Source organism: Helicoverpa zea, chromosome 26 (assembly GCF_022581195.2).
Source record: "Helicoverpa zea isolate HzStark_Cry1AcR chromosome 26, ilHelZeax1.1, whole genome shotgun sequence".
NCBI lineage: Eukaryota > Metazoa > Arthropoda > Insecta > Lepidoptera > Noctuidae > Helicoverpa > Helicoverpa zea.
The window spans coordinates 3008571-3028973 of record NC_061477.1 but is presented as its reverse complement, the minus strand read 5'-3'; the positions used below and the strand labels follow the sequence as shown (position 1 = coordinate 3028973).

Sequence of the window (20403 nt, the reverse complement as noted above, 5' to 3'; positions counted from 1 at the left end):
TATGTAATTTTTGTTTTAAGTCCGATAAAAATTTCGCGCTCGCTTCGCTCGCGTATTCAGAAACTGTATTATGGCCCTTATTTTTGCATTTGTCAGCAAACAAAACGTTAAGTAAGTTTGTGCTAAATTTTATGTAATTTTTGTTTTAAGTCCGATAAAAATTTCGCGCTCGCTTCGCTCGCCTATTCAGAAACTATATTATGGCCCTTATTTTTGCATTTGTCAGCAAACAAAACGTTAAGTAAGTTTGGGCTAAATTTTATGTAATTTTTGTTTTAAGTCCGATAAAAATTTCGCGCTCGCGTCGCGCGCGTATTAAGAAACAATATTCCCTTATTTTTTCATTTGTCAACTAACAAAAAGATAAGTATGTTTGGGCTACATTTTACGTAATATTTGGTTTAAGTCCGATAAAAATTTCGCGCTCGCTTCGCTCGCGCATTTGGAAACTACATAGCCATCTTTTTCTTTATTTGCATTTGCTTACCTACACAACTGCCGACATGCGTTTAGCTTTGAGTAGAACTTACCCAAAAAATCTGTTTTTTTTTGATAATTAATAAAGAAATGAGTACTAATTTAGGTAAACCGATGAGGTGGTCCGCGGCAAGACAAACTTTAGTCAAAGTGGTCCCTCATGTCAAAAAGGTTAAGAACCACTGGTTTAGAACAATCATAGTTATGGTAATTTCGTGAGAGTCAAAATAGTTAATATTTTTTATTTTATAATATAACTAAAATAGTAGGCCAGTACCTTGTAAAAGTTATTTTACTGAAGTTATTTATATACAACATTTTATAGTCATCATTCAGAAATCTGATTGAAAATAACTAATTATGTCTTAAAGGTCATGGGGCATATCTGACCCGCTTTGTAAAAAGTGGCGGACATGAATCAAAGTAGTTTTAAATCGTGGAGAATGGTATGACGTTTCTTTGAATATAAATATTTTATTAAAATTCCATGGAGACGAATGTCCAGGATCGTTTGAAAAATATAAAAGACAAGCAGTTTCAGAGGATTGTACAGGTTGCAATGCTCGTTTTTATTGTTAAAGACATTTCATAAAGAAGGAAGGTGCCAATCCGGATGACCAGGATCTGATGAGGATCTGGAAACCCTGAGAAATCGAGGGCAACTCTTGAATATTGTAGGCACGCATCGAGTCATAACCAGACATGTGAGTGTATTTTTGAGGGTACTGGTAAACAGTGAAGGTTTGGAGCTGATTTGATTATGGAGACTACAGAGAGTCAAGGGAACTCCCGAACGGTATGTTGCAACTACCACGTGTTTGGGCTTATTTTATTCGTATTGGCGAAGACTTTCCACAAAGATAGGTTTGACTGCCATTGTGGGATCGACAGCTAAGATCAGATATAGTTATGGGAACTCCTTTACAATTTATAACGTTACCTTGTGTTGGAGCTTATTTTATTTTAGGTGATGAGAATTCACTACTAACTTGGGTTAAAGCAGCCATTGCAGGAATGGGATCTTTTATTTTTGAGGGATTAATCACCTAAAGAGCCCCAGTTTCAGGTTTTTTCGAAACCGCCTGACGACTTGTAGCTGTCGAATTGTAACAACGACTTCTAGAGAGTAGGATTCGGGGCTGCTGGCTTTACGTTTCTAGAGCCTTGACAAAAGTGTAATTCTGTCCCTTTCTTTGTTTTATAAAGTCGGCATTATTTTATTTTGTAGCATTTTACAAACAAATCCAACTTCAAACATATAAAAAAGCAACAAGAAAACAAAAGCAAGAAAGAAATTAAAAAGATGTTAGGTGCATCGGTCTAGAAGTCGGTGTCTAGAGGATGCATCTATATTTATTTAACCACCGAGATCTAGACCGATGCATATAAACAGTTTTCTTGTTGTTTTAGAAGTTGTTTTTTTTTTTGTAAAAAGTTTTTATTTTTAACTTTTGTGAAAAGTTCTCGTCAATACGAATAATATAAGCCCAAACACGACGTAACTAAAACATACCGAGTTCTCTCGACTTTCTCACGTCTCCATCATCAGATAAGCTCTAAACCTTCACTGTTTGATAGTATCACCAGACATACATCTGAGAATCAAGTTTTAATCCTATGCATGCCTACAAAATTTCTGATAGTTGCCCTCGATTTCTCAGGATTTCCATCATCAGATCCTGACCTGATGACAATGGAAATAAACGGCGAGTATACTCTTTCACTACAAAGAAATGATTTCTCAAATCCGTCAAACTTGGTCGTTTAAATTCCCCATTGAAATGAGGAAAATATTTGATATTTACACCTGATTTTCTCTAGATTCCCATGGTTCACATTGATGCGACTAATGTCATAGTAAATCAGAGCCTTTATCATTATACTGTGCTATATTTCGTTCGTATCCGCCGTGGGTATGGTTTTCATACTAAGGTGCCCAATGACCTTTGAATGATTTAAAAATGTTCACAGTTTAGAGGCCATTATATTTAAGAAGTGTTTGATATGAATTTCACTTTTTATTCAAAACTTTAATATCGCTACGCGTTCATGTGAAAAAGGGTAGGTAGTAAGTTTATAATTATTAAAAAAATATTTTATGTCATGTAAGCAAAAATAATATTTTAATATTTTATTTAACTTCAAATTTATCATTTTCGCAATTTTTCCTTTATCTGTACTATATAACGTTGCTTCGTGCCGAATTTTAAGATTCTGAGTTCACGGGAAGCACCTTGTAGGTTTTGATTCCCTAGCGTGTGACGGAAATTCGTCTAAGGTGTTGGTAAAACTGCTGTATCTTTTGATCGCGTTAACTTAGAAGTTTGATTTTTTCATTGCTTAAAGGGACAATAGACCTAGGTATTTGGTATAAATTTCAATTTGGTACCTTTATTCGTTCGTGAGAAATAAGGTAGTAAGTTTCATTTTATTAAAATATTTTTATTATATTATATAACAAAAAAAATGAGATTTTCGCAATTTTTCCTATATTTGCATTACATAACAATGCTTCATGCCAAATTTCAAGATTCTGAGTTTACGGGAAGTACCCTGTAGGTTTTGATTCCTTTGCGAGTGTCGAGAATTTGTTGAAAATATCGACATAATCGGTTGTATCTTTTGATTGGCTTGGCTTAGAAGCTTGATATTTTCACAGCCTAAAGGGACAATAGACCCGAGTATTTCATGTGAATTTCAGCTTGATACGTCCACGCGTTCTTAAGATAAAGGGTCTTGACAGACAGACAGACAGACAGACAGACAGACAGACAGACAGACGGACAACAAAGTGATCCTATAAGGGTTCCGTTTTTTTTCTTTCGAGGTACGGAACCCTAAAAAAGTGATATAATACACCCGTTCTAAGACCTGAAACGTCATATCCAAAAGCCAACATCGACAGAAAACTTTATACCATGCCCTCTGGGAATTCAATACAACGATATAAAGCAATTTCATGTCGACGATTTTTCCCTGAAACACTCCATTTATCTTTACATTACTATGAATCACGATAATATTTTCGTTTGTGACACCTTACGGTAAAACATTTTAATGTGTTTTGCTTTATATCCAAGGTTTTACGACGAAATGGTCTTTGAACAGCAGCAAAATGAATCAGTTTTCTAAGGAATGACACGGAGACTGCATGAATAATATTTCGTCAAATTCGCAATTTTAGAATGCATGAGAACTGCCCCAATTTTCAGATTCATTGTCTTATTGAAATGTGTATCACGAAATATAATTTAACTTTAAATTATTTTGTAAATTGTGACATGTTCAGTCCGGTTCATTATCATCCACATCAGCCAATGTAAAACTATTAGTCCTCTATAAGAAATACATACCTCAAGAACCTCAAGGGTTGGTCTAAAGTCTAAAGCTTGATGAATGTTTCATAGAGAAAAAGCGATGAAAAGGAATGTAGTAACAGCGCGAAAGCGTAAGGTCAAAGTAAAATAAAGAGTAGATGTGTGTGGTTGTGATTTTTCTAGCATAAAATGCATCATAGCGTTCTACATCATCATCTTATTCTCAACGAACGTATGCCCTTGGTGTCCTCAATAACCGCCAACCATCTTGACTCTCTGTTTTGTCATGACATTATTCAGCCTAGCATTAATACCTACCACATTAGACCATTCAAGGTGCGCCAGACATGCATTTAATCCCACAAGGACAACATTAGCTTATCTCTAATTCCATCAGCAGGTTCCATTGTCCATTAATTGGGGCATATTCACGGCCTATTTAATTCGCCAATATGTTACATAATAGATATTCAATAGTATGGCAACAATATAAATGAAAGGTTACGAAGCCGGCGAATCATGACTGGCTATTCAAAATTAGGCATAGTCCAGTAAGCACTGTTTTGTATCTATTGTTGATTAGAAATAACACTAATGGCCCAACCCGGCTTCACATGCAGTATTTGAATATTTTAAACCAGCACTTAGTTCATCATCCTCTGAGCCTTTTCCTAACCATGTTGGGGTCGGCTTCCAGTCTAACCGGATGTAGCTGAGTTCCAGTGCTTTACAAAGAGCGATTGCCCTATCTGACCCCCTCAACCCAGTGTGCCGGGCAACCCAATACCCCTTGGTTGACTGTTGTTGTTAAACAGAACTTAGTTGATGCATGTATATCTTCACAGAGTTATTGAGGAATTTTAGATACCTAACATAATTTACATTTTCCATTACAGAGCTAGGTTGAAAACAATGCGTGCAAAGAGACTATTAAAAACTGAAATAGTTTAATAGCTTTTCGGTCATCTACCCGAATTCTAGCGTAACATTATTGGAATCCTATTTTCAAAAATATTTATAGGAAAACGAGAAGCTCTCAATACTCATTGAATTTAATAATATGTAATCCTCGTGAATATAATATATCCCACCTACTAGGTCTCTATTTTAAAGTCTTCTACTTCCTTTCATACCGAGCCTAACACGTTCCGTTCACGTATCAAAAATCATTGAAATCGCGTTTAATTTTATCACTTAAACAAAAAAGATAATAAAACGCACTACAACCGCACTTAAGTACAGTTGCATCACTTATCTACTACTATCGGATACACAAATGTGTTCAAAGCCACAATAATATATTCGAGTAACCAGCAATTTTTCGCTCTGCTGACCACCCCCCATAGGCTAGATTACCTTACAATACACCAAGCAAATGAACACTTATGTAAATGTAATAAAGTCTAAATTACCTTCGTGGAAGCGATAGGATTATCTAATCTAGCCGATAGAAAATAAAATGTTTTTCCTACAAGTTTTTGCGGTTAAATATTGCTTGTTTTTATTGCAGGAAGATGGGTGCGCGTGCGTTTGTTATTAGTTGCGGATATGCATGCTATGTGGAGTGGAATATACCACTAAAATATATAATTAATTGTTATATTAAGAAAATGAGTTTCCTTATGTTTACACACACGGTGTAACACACCGGAAAATGCGAAAGTTGACTGAATCCATTTGAGTTCAGCTGTCCATAAACTTGGCAGATAAAAGAAAAAGAAGTAAGAAATATAGAACTGAATGAAGTGCTGCTTCCATTCTTACCGGATACAGCATAGTACTAGTGTTTTACATGGACCGACTGCCTAACTGACTTCCATAACCCAGTCACCTGGGTTTATTCAACAACCGTTACTACTTATAATATTACAAAGACAAACGAAAGTAAAAACTGACCTCAAAGCGCTACCTTGCTCCCTAACATCCACTCCATTGATCGGCTCCTCATTCCTCGCTTGCAGCCCAGACATTTTCCACCAATCACGGCGCGGCAGGCTGACACTCCGCCAATCACAGCGATCCTCCCGTCATCACGGTGACGTATCCGCCAATAGCATCGCTGGAATCACCAATCGGATCATCTGTAAAGGGATATTAGAATTAGAATTCGGCGCGTGCGCTTACTTACGTATCTTATAAGGTGGCAGGAAGTTTTGTTCGTAATATAAGACAGTTATGTAACTGTAAAATGGACTGGTTAGAGAGGATATAGATATGAATTATGTTAATTGGTTGCAGGTGTTTGTAATAACAGTTTTTTCGCTATGGAAAGTGGGACTGCATAAACATGGGTGACTTGTGTTTGATACTGTGTCACCACAGTATAGGAAGTCCCGCTTTATTTTTAACTTTTGTGTCACTATACTGATTTGAGAAAGTCTTGCTTTAAGGTTCCATTAGGATTAGGATAAAAAATCACATAATTCCTAACTAATAAATGTGAAAAAAAATGATGACCCATATGAGGGTTGATATTGCAAAACTGTGGACTCAATTTGAAACACCTTCCATCTGGCAATTTTAAAACTTTTACTATAGTCCAAAATATAGACATAGAGAGCTTATTCGAAGCTGAATATTACACGTATCAGACACGATGACATCATAATCCTAACAGGTCAGGCTTGCGAACGCATTTGGTATGCGTTGTAAGGTCGATGCACTATCAATTAGGTCTCGCCACTAGTGTACTAGTGTCAAAAGCGCATGTACAAGTGACGAATTAAGTCTATTTGATGAATTGGTTATGGACGCACTTAAAGGTCTTATTTAAGTGCATAATGCAGGTATCGTATAGAGGAAATAAAAAGCCGTTTGCTGCACAATCAAAAGGTCTCGCGACTACTGCACTAACTAGTGACAAAAGGCGAAAAACTATTTTTATTTGCTGAATTGGTGATAGAGTCCCTTAAGGGCTCTCTTTCACCGTAAGTTTTTTATAGTGATCCAAACAATACTGACCATCTCGGATCTACCTACATACGGTGATTGTACCATAGATTTTTACGGCAGTAAAACGCGTGTAAACAAGAGGCCTTTTCAAAGCTCATGATTCATTCGAATTTGGGACATATCACAAATCAAATTTTCCGAGAAAACATTGATCAACGTTAGGGAAATGTTGTTAACTGAAGTATTAAATAGACTTCCTTCCTTCGCATCCCGTAAAAAAAAATAAATAGAGGAAGTTTTCTTAATGTTTATCTACACGATTTGTTGTCTGTACACTTTTGCGTACAGTACACAAACTGATACAATAAAGCATCAAGTTGTACGACATCCCAGCTATCGTTGTATGTCCTAAATTGAATATTTACGACGTGTCAGATAGTAGACGCCGTTGGATGCAAACGACTTGCTCTAGATCTGGTGGCGTGTTAAGGGTTTATGATGCTACCGGTGTTAGGCTTTCTTAGGTTTAATTTTAATGTAATTGGATTAGGAAATTGGAGTTTAATAATATTTCTGGTGAAAAGGTTTCACAAAAGCCATGTCTTATCTTCTACAAATAAAAAGGAGCAGTCATAAATGATGCAGAGTTTATTCACCATAAACGAAAGGATGTTAAGGAATCGTGGGCAAAAATTCTCCGGACTTACATGCCTTCTGGCAGAGCCTTGTAGGATGATAAATAGGTCAATCATGACATGACGAAATACGGGAAATGGAAGACTTTTGAAAATAAATGAAAAGTGTACATTTAGCTTACATAATTCATTGCAACTACACTCATAGATGTCCTCTTGTCACCAAAATCAAGTTTAAAGCAGTCATAGAGAAGGAAATAGGTCATTGTTGTGCGTAGGAGTCGGTTATCAACCTGTTACTACTGGTCTACTACAGTGCCCTTTTGACCTATTTCATTTGCTATTACGTGTATCACTCATCATTGAGCTTCCTGTTTTTTTTGTGTCTGCTTTTGACTGCCTTATGGTGTACCTGTGTTATATTTAGGCGTGATAGTTTTAACAGTCTACAAAACTGACTTTTTTTTTAATTCGGCTGATTTGCCTATTAGAGATAGAATTTTTACATAAGCCCTAATAGTATATGCCCATAATTAATATATATATATGGCATAATTAATATATGGCTAGTAAGCAAATCAAAAGATTGATAGGTTATTGAAATCCATCGTTATATATGCTAGACCTTAAATTAATTCTAATCAATTTTCATCAGTTAAGAAGATCGATTCGGTATACTAACTTCACATAAAGCACTCAAACTATTGTAATACCTATAATAGAAACAGGAAACCAAAACCCAGTTTCTCAATCCAAAATACATTTCTCTCATATTCCCTTTATCTTAAAACATTTCCTTGCTCCAACGGCGGATCCAGGGGGTAGGTCACAAGGTCATGACCCCCCCCTGGGCCAGGTTCAGGACCTAAGAGGACCAATAATTGAAATGGTTAAACACGATGTTTTCAGTTTTTGTTATAAGTATAAGATAATTTTTATTCCGAGTGAATAGGTAGATACCTACATAGTTACAGGTAGAGTAGTTTTGCTGAAGAATTCGTGCTCGCAACGCTCGCTCTCTATTCTTTATTTACTCTTTATCCGTACCCAAAAGGAGGAAACGGGACCCTGTTACTAAGAATCCGCTGTCCGGGTTGTCTACATTACATGCTGTATCTCATGCAGGGCCGTCTTAACCTATGGTGCAGGGTGTGCGAATAACCCGGGCGCCTCGGTCTCAGGGGCGCCGCGGGACGCCCCACCACCAGGAAATTTCGAAGAAATTACACCCGTTCGATAAGGAAGTTCCACATTGTATCATGATACTGACAAAAAAGTCGCCTTCGCTTTGTTGGATCGATCATTTTGATTATTTTTAACTTTTAACATCCTCCAAATAAGTGAAAAAATTCTAGCTCGCTACGCTCGCGAGTACATGACTATGTCTGTACTGTATTTCTGATTATTTATTATTTTTAATGACGCACCGAATCAACGAACACAAATGGCACTCGCTCTAATCACGGTTCCTTTTTATTTGTACGTAATTCCCAGTCTGATTTGTGAGTCTTCAAACAAATAATTTAAAAAAGTTCGCGCTCGCGGCTACTTGTTGCTTTACAATGTATTTAATCAGGTGGTTTTGTGTCGTAGGCTCAAAAAATTTCGCGCTCGCTTCGCTCGCGCAATATCATATATACTTTGCCTTGATAACTTCATAAGTTAAATATAACAAACAAAATATTAATGGAGTCCTCAAAAACAAAACAGTTTGTGCTTCCGACTGCTTGTTACTTTACACCGCTTTTTAAAACTTATGAACTTTTTGTGTCCCAAAATTAAAAAATTTGCGCGCTCGCTTCGCTCGCGCTAATTTTTACAATAACATAGTCCTGTCTCGACTTTCATAACTTAAATCTGGCCAACAGTTTGAGCCTACAATGATTCGGAAACATTTTTATAAGTCCTTTACCTACCAAAAAAGTGACTTTCGTTCGCACGTTCTTATTTATATTCCTTTTGATTTTGAGTAGTACATATTGTATGTACTACTCAAAATCTTTCAATAGATACATAGGTGGCGCTTGGGTGATGATTGCACCGAGGCGCTACATGAGCCAGAGACGGCCCTGATCTCATGAACCCTTACCAATAGTAAGACAATTGAAGTTTTCACAGAAAATGTTTTACTGTTGCTGCGATAAAAAAAACGTACGCGCCCTTTTCTACGTACACAATACTTTTCAAACGTTTAGTCTTCAACCTGAAAAAATTCTCGCGCTTGCTATGATCGCACTTTCTTGTATTTGTGCTGTCTATTTGTTATACAGCAAGAAAGCGTTTTCATCTACTTTTAGTCCTCGAACTGAAAAAAATTTAGCACGTGTGTGTAGTATAAATACGAGAAATTGCGCTCACTCTGCTCGGGCCATTTTCTACATGAAAACACTTTTCTTCACATTCGTAAAAATTTCGCGCTCGCTACGATCGCGCTTATTGTATTTATACTACTACTTTTAATATTAACAGATCTATACGCTACAATATAATATTTTTTGTGACTTGACCACGACTGTGTGACCCCCCCCTGGTGCCGAAGCTGGATCCGCCCTTGCCTTGCTCCCGATATTTCATCACACATAACTGGCACTGCGAGACTTCCTATATTTGATCGGCGCGAGCGCATCTAGTAGCTAATATTAGCGCAGCGATAGAAAGCGAAGATATGTACCAGTTAATTAGCTGTAGTTATCACTTGAGGGTCGCATTTTATTAGTGTAGTTACTAGTTTTTAATACGGCTTTGCTCGGGGTTACATTTTATAGGCTTTTAATTTTAAGACTTTAGTCAAAGTCCAAGTCAATATTAGCCCAGCGATAGAAAGCGAAGATATTATAAGAGCTAATTAGCTTTTTCTCGTAGTTATTAGGTGTTTGTACTTGAGGGTCGCATTTTATTAGTTTTTAATACAGCGTTTCTTTGGGTTATAAATATAAGGACTTTTAATTTTACGACTTTAAGGCCAGGTTTCACTGATTATCGGTAAAGTGGCATCTGTCTGTTAGTAATTTGATTTCGACGCTATCTGCAAGATAGAGGCTGCAGCTTATAATTTCTACCAGATCTATCCAAGACCTGTGAAATTTACCTGTGACCTGTGAAGTTTATATCTATCAGATAAGTTCCTGAAGTCACCGATGTGTGTGATTCAGTAACCGATGAAACTGGTCATAAGTACTCAGTTGAAAGTCTCACAAAAATCAGTTAGGCCGTTATTTTGAAGCCATATCTATTCAGGGTTACGTTACTTGAATAAAAATTGATATGATAAATATCACGAGTTCAGGGAACGCAGGTGCAACATTTTTACGGTTTCCATGGTAACCAGACACTTAACAAAAACCCCAGACACCCCTTTTAGCATAATTTACAAAACAGGTCCTACAAACATTCCACTTTTAGACAGCACAATTTAATCTTTTAAAGCTGCATAATTTAGACTTGATATTTATTTATAACACCTGGTAGCGGCTAAGTAAACCGTCTGCCTTCATCATCATCAGCCTATCGCAGTCCACTGCTGGACATAGGCCTCTCCAAGTGCACGCCACTGAGATCGATTTTCGGCTTCTCGCATCCAGCTTCTGCCAGCCGTTTTGCGCAATTCATCACTCCACCGTACCTGAGGACTTATTACCGTCTGCCTACTTATTCACAAATAAGTACTAAAAACAGCTTCCTTAATTAACTCCGCATTTAAGTACAAAAAAGTATCAAACCACCTAAATAAGAATCCTACAGAGCCTCAAATTATTCTCGATCAATTTTTTGCCAACAAAACAATAGAACTGGCCAAAAAAGCGCACAGCTATAAAACAAAATCGCATCATCGGCGCGTGCGCACGTTACGTCACCGCGCTCGATGTTTACACATGCGATAGTGCGACCTCGCTTGGGGTCAAGTCGGTTGGGTTTAATTGATATGGCTACGTTATTGGCGTGGATTTTTATAGTAGATTTGGTTTTGAAGGAGCCTCTCAATTCGCGTGTGGATAATTTTTTATTTAGATACGTACGAGTGTTGGTGATGATGACAGACTCATGTACTCAGTACTTTTATTTTGAAAAAAAAATTCCTCGAAGCTAATTAAATTAATTCTACGAAAATGGTCTAAAAATAGCCAATGCAGATGTTACAAGAACGTAAACTACTAGGCACGTAAGCTTTATCATTTGTAGGAAAATTGCTGCCGAAATTGCCCAGTAAAAGATTATACGTGATACGTCAGCTCAGAAATCATGCTAAACAAACATACAAATAGAACATTTCTCGTCAAAAAAAGCACGCATCACAACCAAAAACTTTCTAGAACCACAACTATTAAATTGATTAACTCTAAACCAACTATTAAAGTCATAAAGTCACAACGTCCAAAGATTGGCTAACCAAACGATTAGAGTAGCGCCATATTTCTGTACCGCGAACGGGTCAAAAAGTCATGTTTGCCGTTACCGAGGGAAAGTTAACTATTATCTTCATAACCATGTTGATGTTAACTAACTGTTGTATGGTTACGTCTAGGATTTTATTATGTGAGGAATAATAAACATGGTTTATTGGATGCTGGTTCCTGCAGTTTATCCCAATTCCCAAGTCGCGAGGGAACTATTTTCGTATCTGCTTCTGACACTAACAAATTATGTCTTTCTAGTGGTAAAATAGTGTTCAAACATCGGTTCAGGAGATCCAAAGATTACCTCTACAACCTCGAAAACATTATCTTTCAATATTTGTTCAGACTAGTTTCTCAATGAAAGAAACCAAGTTTTTTTGGAGACAGCATAACTCTATTGCTCGACGATAAAAATCGTAAAAATCTCTAGGTTGGAAATGAGCACCTATCTGACATACTTATTATCATACAAACGATCACAATTCTGTATCCTCCTAAAAAGGGGAATTTAAAGCCTTAATGACTCAAAAAATATATTCCAAAGGCGCTATTATAGCTTAATTTTTTTCTTAAGATTGACTTATAATAGTCGTGATCCAGTCAGTAGGCACGCCAAGGCCGGTTACATAAGATTATTTAAATAAGTTATTAGTACCAGTTTCCGTGAATTCCTTCCTACATGATTTGGACGACATAAGCTGGTCGAATTTTTAATGTAATAAATAGGATACGAACCTGAATATGTCTAAATAAACCTGTCGTTTGAATTCCTGCAGAAAAAAAAGACACAAGGTTATTTGTCTGGTTTTCAAGGTGATCAGTATGGGTACGCTAAGTTTTTTCTGAAAGAGTTGCTGGCTAGAACCTATAGACAATTAGCCAAAAATAAAAATAAAACAGAATAACGGCGGTTTTTTTGTTACAACTTTCAATTACACTCTAACCCCACGAGCCATTGGTGTGCATAAGGGCAATTTGTCAAGGAAGGGGTTCATTTTAGCTCCATACATAACTCTTCATTAGAACTACTATCTCCATTACCATGGTAACGCTGATTATTATCAAAGTGGAACAATTATCAGCCCATACGGGATGTTAATAAATACTGCCTCTAACAGCTTAGATAGTAAACAAACTATTGAGAGGGGATCATAAAAATTAATTGCACAGTACGGAGTATACCGTTACTTCAACAACTACAGTTATCAATTTAAATCGGTGTATTAATTAAAATAGTTGTCAAGCAAAAAGACAATTCTTGTCTAGTCATAAAAGTATAAGAAGATTATGAAAACGTAATTAAGTGGTACGGCTGTATTATAAAACTGTTACTATCATGTCAATAAATAATAAAAAATAAAATGAGATATAAAATTGATACTAAAATATATTTTAATTGCAAAAAGATTAACACTAATGTAATACGTAACATTGCCGCTACTCCTGTCGCTATTTCTAACGCTAAAGTTTTGACTATAGCGTTTTTGGTAGGTTTACAGAAGAACTACTAGTAAAAACGACTGTCCAGTCTGAGGTATACAGCGTATATTATGTAATGTCTATGATCACCGTTATGGAAGCGGAAGACATATTGCGCCGAACCCAAATAAAATTGGAAACAGGGTAGGAGGAAGAAGAAGAAGTCTATGATCACCGTTGGTATAGGGATGATGATGATGTACAACAATCACTAGATTTCATTACAATTCTTAAAATAGAAGAAGCAGAAGGAAAACTTAAATTACAACGACCATCACACTAGCACACTTGCGCAGTTGCTAAGTAATTTCACAACATTCACATACTCTGACCTATTTAATCAACACAACACTTCGTTGTTTTTACCAATTCATAGAAGAGCTTACGAAATAACAATTATGACTTGATAGGTGTTAATTAATGATGTAGGTATATTACTAGTAGCCATAGAATGATTTATAAGCGAAGATACGTCGCATCTATCATTTCTGCTGTAACATACTTTTTGATAGCTTCTGAGATGTTTATTCATTCTCGATCTCAATGAAGATTTGATGACAGATGGTAATACTTGATGAGCAAGCCATTTCAATACGCTTATGAGTTAGGTCAAGCTAGTCTTTACTCTAGTTACTATCCAGCAAGTTTATCAAGCTACCTGTCTGTGTTTATCTACTCTGTGGTCATTAATAACGTATCGAATCAAAGAGGCTTTGTAATCTCATGTTATGAAAGGGAAATCGATAAGGTAAGTACTTGTTAATTATGAGTTTGATTGATTATTCAGAGAAGTTGAATGAAACGTTACTGTATTATCGATCAGAACCGCTTTTGATGAAATCCTAAGGGTAAGAAGAAAATATTATGGTTCTGTAGAGGTTTCCAAGAAATGATTTTGAAATGACCTCACTTGGTACACAACAAGACCACTATTTAATATAATAATATAAACCATAAGCCCCGCAGGGCATCTGAGGCGGATGACGGGGAGTAGCGACCCCGCGGGGCCATATATCCGAGTGCTCCAGGGAGAGTATACTGTCCCCCATCTCCGGCTTGCCGGAGTGAAGCATGACGGGGGATAGGTCTCCCGTCTCTTGGCTTGCCTTCATCGGCCGGTCAGAGTGGAGTCGCTAGAGCAAGGTTAGTCCTGCTCGGAGGGTAGGTGCCTCGTGGTATGCTGGACCCACAGGGAGCGCGTGATCTGCGTTTAAAGTCCGCCGAGGTATCCTCACCCTTCTCAGCCGCTCATGTCCCTGTTGCCCTCTTGTTGCTTTTCAGTCACTGATTCCCGGGGGCCCAGTAAGTGAGTTGGCGAGTCTCCACCTGCCATTTTAACATGTATTTAATACATTGTCATCGGCAGATGCCATAGTTCCCGTAGTTTCCCCATTCCTAGTCCATTAGCATCCCATCACAATAGCCCAAGTAGTTTTCATCCATAGTTAGCAATAGTTTAGCACAGAACCGGGGATTGTCCTTGGGTACATTTCTATAGTGTATACAGGGATAATCGTCGGTTTTGTGTCACCATTTCATTAAAGTTGTCTCAAAAGGGCTTCAGCGTGTTGGCTTCGGCCCCACGTTCGCCTCCCAAAAATCCGGGACTCTATAGTCCCGAGGTCTGGAAGAGACATACATATAATAAACCATAACACTACAAAGAAACCACAGAATACTGCCTACAATTACATCAGTCATCATTTTTAGAATTCCTAACTGACGCAATACATGGGCTAGCTAGACAAAACAATACGGCTTATGCTTAGAATCAACAAGTATGAAAACGTGTAGCATTGCAAGGACTGGCGAAAACATCCATTTTAGGTCATAATGTACAGAGTGAGACAGGCGTCAAAGTACCTAAGGATTTGTAGGCAGATCACGTAGTTGTTTAGGTTCTAAGTGATGAGCGCAAAGCGGGAAAAATGAAACCAATGGCAACTATAGGTAGACAGTTAGTCATACAGATATTTTATGAAATAGACTACTTATAGAAGTTAGTGATCTTTCGTACCAGTTTTGACCAAGTGATGAAATGGTAAAGGCGTTTAGACTAAAACATCTAAACGTCCAAATGCTTTACTTCTTGCAATTGAGATAGAAAGAGGATCGATAAAATTTTACCGTCTTTAAAAAACACAAAATCATTGGCTTCCTTACCAACTTTTGACTATCTACATCCTACATTGAAACCTTATCCGAGGAAAAATTCCCATCTATCAGCATTCAAACTCGCTACATCTTATACCTTGGCCTATGCCGTTAAAGGCAATACCATGACAAGCACACGACACGAGGACAATACTATGTTTGCACGTAAAACAACATATTTAAATTGCTAACTAACTACATGGCAATACTAAGGCGCGCCAAAGTCACCTTCCAACTGTATTGAAAATCGCATTTTGGGAAACTACGTCGCACTGTGCATGGAAAACTTTTGGATAGTTTACAGACAAGAGAAAAAGAGTCCTGATAAATGATAATGACTATACGATGGGTCATAATCATCATGATCGGAGTAGGAGTACACTTGACATCTATTAACCTTAATTGATCCCAAGAAACCACCGATATGACGGAAATGGCAGCAAATCGAACACAATAAATAAGCAATATTCAAAATCATCACAGTTGTAGAATACCATCACCACGATTACCATAAACACACCATTAATTACGAATCACCTTCAATTCACATGTCATATCAACGAAAGTCGCTGAACTCAAATCATTCATGACAGTCCAAGTTCCATGGAATATGATAAACAATGCAATGCTCACGGCTTCAATTCATTATGGAAGTAGCTTCCGACTTTGATTGATGGGGACTTCTCGTATGACTGACAGTGAAGGCGGATATTGCCAATCCTGTAAAACTGCTTTAAGAAGAGGTTTAACCAAATATGGATAATTTACAAGCTGCTGATTTAATTTTACTTTCTGAGGAATAAATTACCTATACTTAATCAACATGAAAGAATGAATGTTTTCAAACAATGGAAGGAGAGCCCGAATTTTTCGTATTAATTATTTTATTTTTAGCTTTCTCTCTCCTTTCTGCTCTTTATTTATGCCATATATAATCGGAACTGCTACCAAATCATCGAGATAGAAAAACAACCTAACAATTGAGCCTAAAGTTCTTGCGACCCACACCAATAAGTCAGCCTTTGTTGCAAAAACTATCGAGACCCGATTGACCTTGGCATCAGATATTTCCTCTAGTTTACATTCTGAGTCTTGTACAGTTCAATATTTTCGCAACACTGAAGCATCTGTTGCTCTTGAACAGTCAATCACTTAATAAATGGAGTTCATCTGCGTTTTTATCTGCAGTATTGTGTTTAATGGACTATTTAGTATTGTACTGACAGGTCTTAAGATCTTTGTGCTCGGTTACATTAGCAGCTATTGTTTGATAAAGGTTAATTTTGTTTTCATTTGCAACAAGGTCAGGATTGAATCTAGTTTAGTCAATTAATTTGTCGCCTTGTGTGGTCGATTATAATCAGACTTTATTACATTCGTTATCTTGTAAATTGTCACTATTTGCAATTATGATTAACATTAAATCTTTTGCCGAATCATTAATGCATCTTAAATATTTGTCTATACATAACGACATCTATATGGTCCAAAACTTAGGACTTCAGCTTACACTATTGAAACTAATATCACAAACAATCGAAACCAAAATTTGCCATACAACAATAAATCAAGTGAGCAATTAGAACTGCTCACACTTAACCTCAACGCCCAAGCAACGCCTAACAGCCAACGTATTCAAATTAAGGTCAATTCTGTATGATCTATCGCTAAATTAATTACCATAGGTCTGACGCTATGGTGGCCGTTTTGTGGGTCAATGTTGTGTAACAGACGTAAGTAACGTAATGTTTATGAGAATGTTTTGCAAAGGCAGTGGTAGGGATGGCGGAATGAGGCGAATTTTTAATTGGTGGAGATCAAGATCTTAATTGGATTAGTAAGTGGAGTTAAAAGTGTAATATCATTAGTGCTAATGAGGATGAATATGACTAATTAAATAAATGAAGTATTCCATAGATGAGTGATAGAGCAGATGCTTGAAGAAATGCAACGCATGTTTGGACCAAGGACGATCATGACGTTCAAGACGGTAGGCAAAAGAAGAAGGATAGATATAGTATTCTTGGATAGAAAGGATATTTTCTTGGTAGGAGATGACATACTACCAACCATGGAAGCAATCCTTTCTAGAGTTGGTGGTAGGTCGTTTGTCTTTTACGAATTACACATCAATCTTCAAAGAACTAAGAGAAATACATGTAGGTTCTTTACATAACCATTACCTACGTGCCAACCTTAACATATCATAATGGTGTGTATTCGATGTCGTGGTTGCTGTAGACAAACAAGCTTACGAAACTCACGCGCATACTTGAATGATACGCGTCATTATAAAGTGGGTAGTCGTTCGCATGTATTGAGAATTAAGATCTTAACTGGCGTAGCGTTGCAGTTCCAAGATCCGGGTTCTGTTCAGCTGTGGTTAATTGCTGTTAAGTTATTGCGAAATAATATCTGGATTTTGCAAGCTTGCTTAATCGAGCGGAATCAAGTTCGATTTGTCAGAATGAAATACTTCATTAACATTAACACTGGCTTTATCAAAGGTGATCTCAGCGAAGGAAATAAATATAATTAACAGAAATCCGTCACTTCCTCAAGAGAGGTTATGTTTTTTTTATCAAACTAAGCGGTAAAATTTCTCGAGACCGCGGCCATATTTCGACACTAAAAAAAAAATTGGGAGGCATACTCAAAGTAAAACCACACACCACACAAACTTATAGCTGTTACAAAATTACTACAAATCAGATCAAACCTCAACCACCTACGATGTTTCGAAAATACTAACAAAAACCACACGATAAAACATCAAGTGAACTGTACTTGGATTGAACCCACATGCAGCGGTCCATATCGAGAGAGCCGGTTCGAAACCGCGTTGCGAAAGGAAAAGAAAAAAAGATAAACAAAACTTAATCGTGTAAAGACCTCCTTTATAATTATGCGCAAGTAGAATTGGCGATGAATAAGAAAATGTAGGTCCAGCGGTTTCTGAGAAAATTGATCGAACACAAGCTAAAGAAAGAACACCTTATAAAGATGATGCGAAAGAAACTGCTTGAGTAAGAAGTTTAGTAATGGATAAGTTCCGAGAAATATTTACATAGACTTTCACTACGAAGCAAAAACTGTAAGGCACAATTTTTTCCATAATGCTATTTTAAAACCAAGTTTGTAAATTAATTCCAAGATCAGCGTAAGAAATACACAATCAGTTTTTGCAACCGATGATGGATTCATAAAGTGAACTCAAGCGCAACTAGTAAATAAAACAAAAGGTTCTTTACATAACGTGGTTTTGAAATCAACTGGTGTTACGTTGTTTGTTTTATAGTGATCACCTTCGTTACCTTTGAACACCTTCGTTATGGAAGTATAGACAAGTTACAAGTTATAAAAGTAAGCAATGAATCTTAAGTACCATATGGACTATGTCATAATTTTTAAGTGTCTTGCATGAGTTGTGATAGGATTTCAAGATGCAGACATGTTAACAATAAAACCTAACCGTAAGACTTATGTATAGATCTGTAGAATGGATTCGACAGCCTACGCTACACGCAATTTAACTTTCAAGCCTTGAATCTAATCAAGATTGAACCTAACGTTACTATTTGCCATTCGGAAGTCTAGCATTAATGGACCGGCTTCTCGAATCAAATCCCGGTTATACAGCAGGTCATAGTCCTCGTAAATCTCATTTAGTACACATAAAACTACTGCTAAGAAAGTAATTAGCCATGTCAGAGATACAATGTCGGTTTATGAGGAGCCCAGTGGCTTGGTTTATGCGTTGGCTGAACTTTATTGTTGGTGGTTTGAGCTCCTTAGCTTTAACCTTTATAAATCTATATTCATAGATTTGTGGACTAACTTGTCTATAGTTCTGTTAAAGCAAAATCTTAAATCTTTGTTAAGGTGATATGATGTTTGCAGCATGTTAGAAACTGTTCGAAAGATATCACATGGAGTGTAATGTTTAGAAGTATAGCTATGACTCTGACAAATTACATGGACAGCAGGTACCTACTTCGCTAATATCTAAAATATCAACTGTCAATAACAATAAACAAGATAAGATGAAACATGTAAAGACGCTTAAATCATTCGTTTATTGGCACATCCGTGTCATCAGGGTGTTAAGGCCAGACCATAGAATTGGGGAGACCACACCTAATGAGGAGTTTCCTGTTGCCTTTGTAGCTGATAACAACTTAAGTATCAGAATTTGCTGGAATCAACTTCCACACGCAAGCCATCAAGGTTATTCTCACACTGTACTTAGAATCAATTACTTACATAACAGCAAATGAGAAGAAATGAAAGTAAAGACAGTGGAATCCAATATTGATGGAATGAAAACTGATACTTCAATAGTACTCTTTGACGCGGAAAAAGCCAAGAAACATCCGAAGGTTGGCTAATAGACGAATCATAAATTGAGTAACGAAAAACCCAAATATCGGAACACGTTCCGCCCATCTATAAATCACGAGCAAATAAATTGATTAATAAAAAATGACCAGCTTCAAAATGCTTTCATGTCTGAAATGCTAGCTCTAGACTTTGATCAGACCACCTACTCTGCCTACTAGATCACTTTAATCTATTCACTTAATTTACAATCACAATATTTGCTTCCATTGTAGGTCAATGAATTGTAAATATTTCGGAACATGAGCAATGTAGGTAAAACACATAAAATGACAGCTTTATCAGTAGTTCAAAATTCTCTTATCCTAGCTAAGGTAATCCCGTGTCAATCTTATGAAGATAACTATAGTAAGTTCAACTCAGTCTTGCGCGCGGCCTTATGTGTGGGTAACCCTTGTACATATACAGTGACTTTGTGTGCGTGACAAGAGGTACAGTCGGGTACAAATACAGTTATTTAGGGGTTACGGCTGTTTAAAGAAAAACAGTTATTACGTAATTTAACGTTTATTTATTTATAATGATTCTGAATCGCTACTTGAAAAATCAAATGATGAATTTTCGGATTCGCTACTCTCACCGAGGTAAATTATAAATTTTGACTCCATGTCAAAATGTCTATAGTATTTTTCTTTTTTCTTTTGTACATGTCGACAA

The 20403-nt window shown here is 36.8% G+C and overlaps 1 protein-coding gene across 2 annotated transcripts in view; it reads right to left on the bottom strand.

Annotated features, from left to right (window-relative positions):
- Window positions 1–20403, bottom strand: part of LOC124642968 (pleckstrin homology-like domain family B member 2) — a 123521-nt gene that overhangs the window by 70721 nt on the left and 32397 nt on the right. For both annotated transcript variants that reach the window (XM_047181792.1, XM_047181793.1), the window contains exon 2: window positions 5691–5875. In XM_047181792.1, coding sequence (XP_047037748.1) covers window positions 5691–5764 — 74 coding nt within the window. In that variant the 5' untranslated portion in view covers window positions 5765–5875. The remainder of the gene's footprint in view (window positions 1–5690; window positions 5876–20403) is intronic.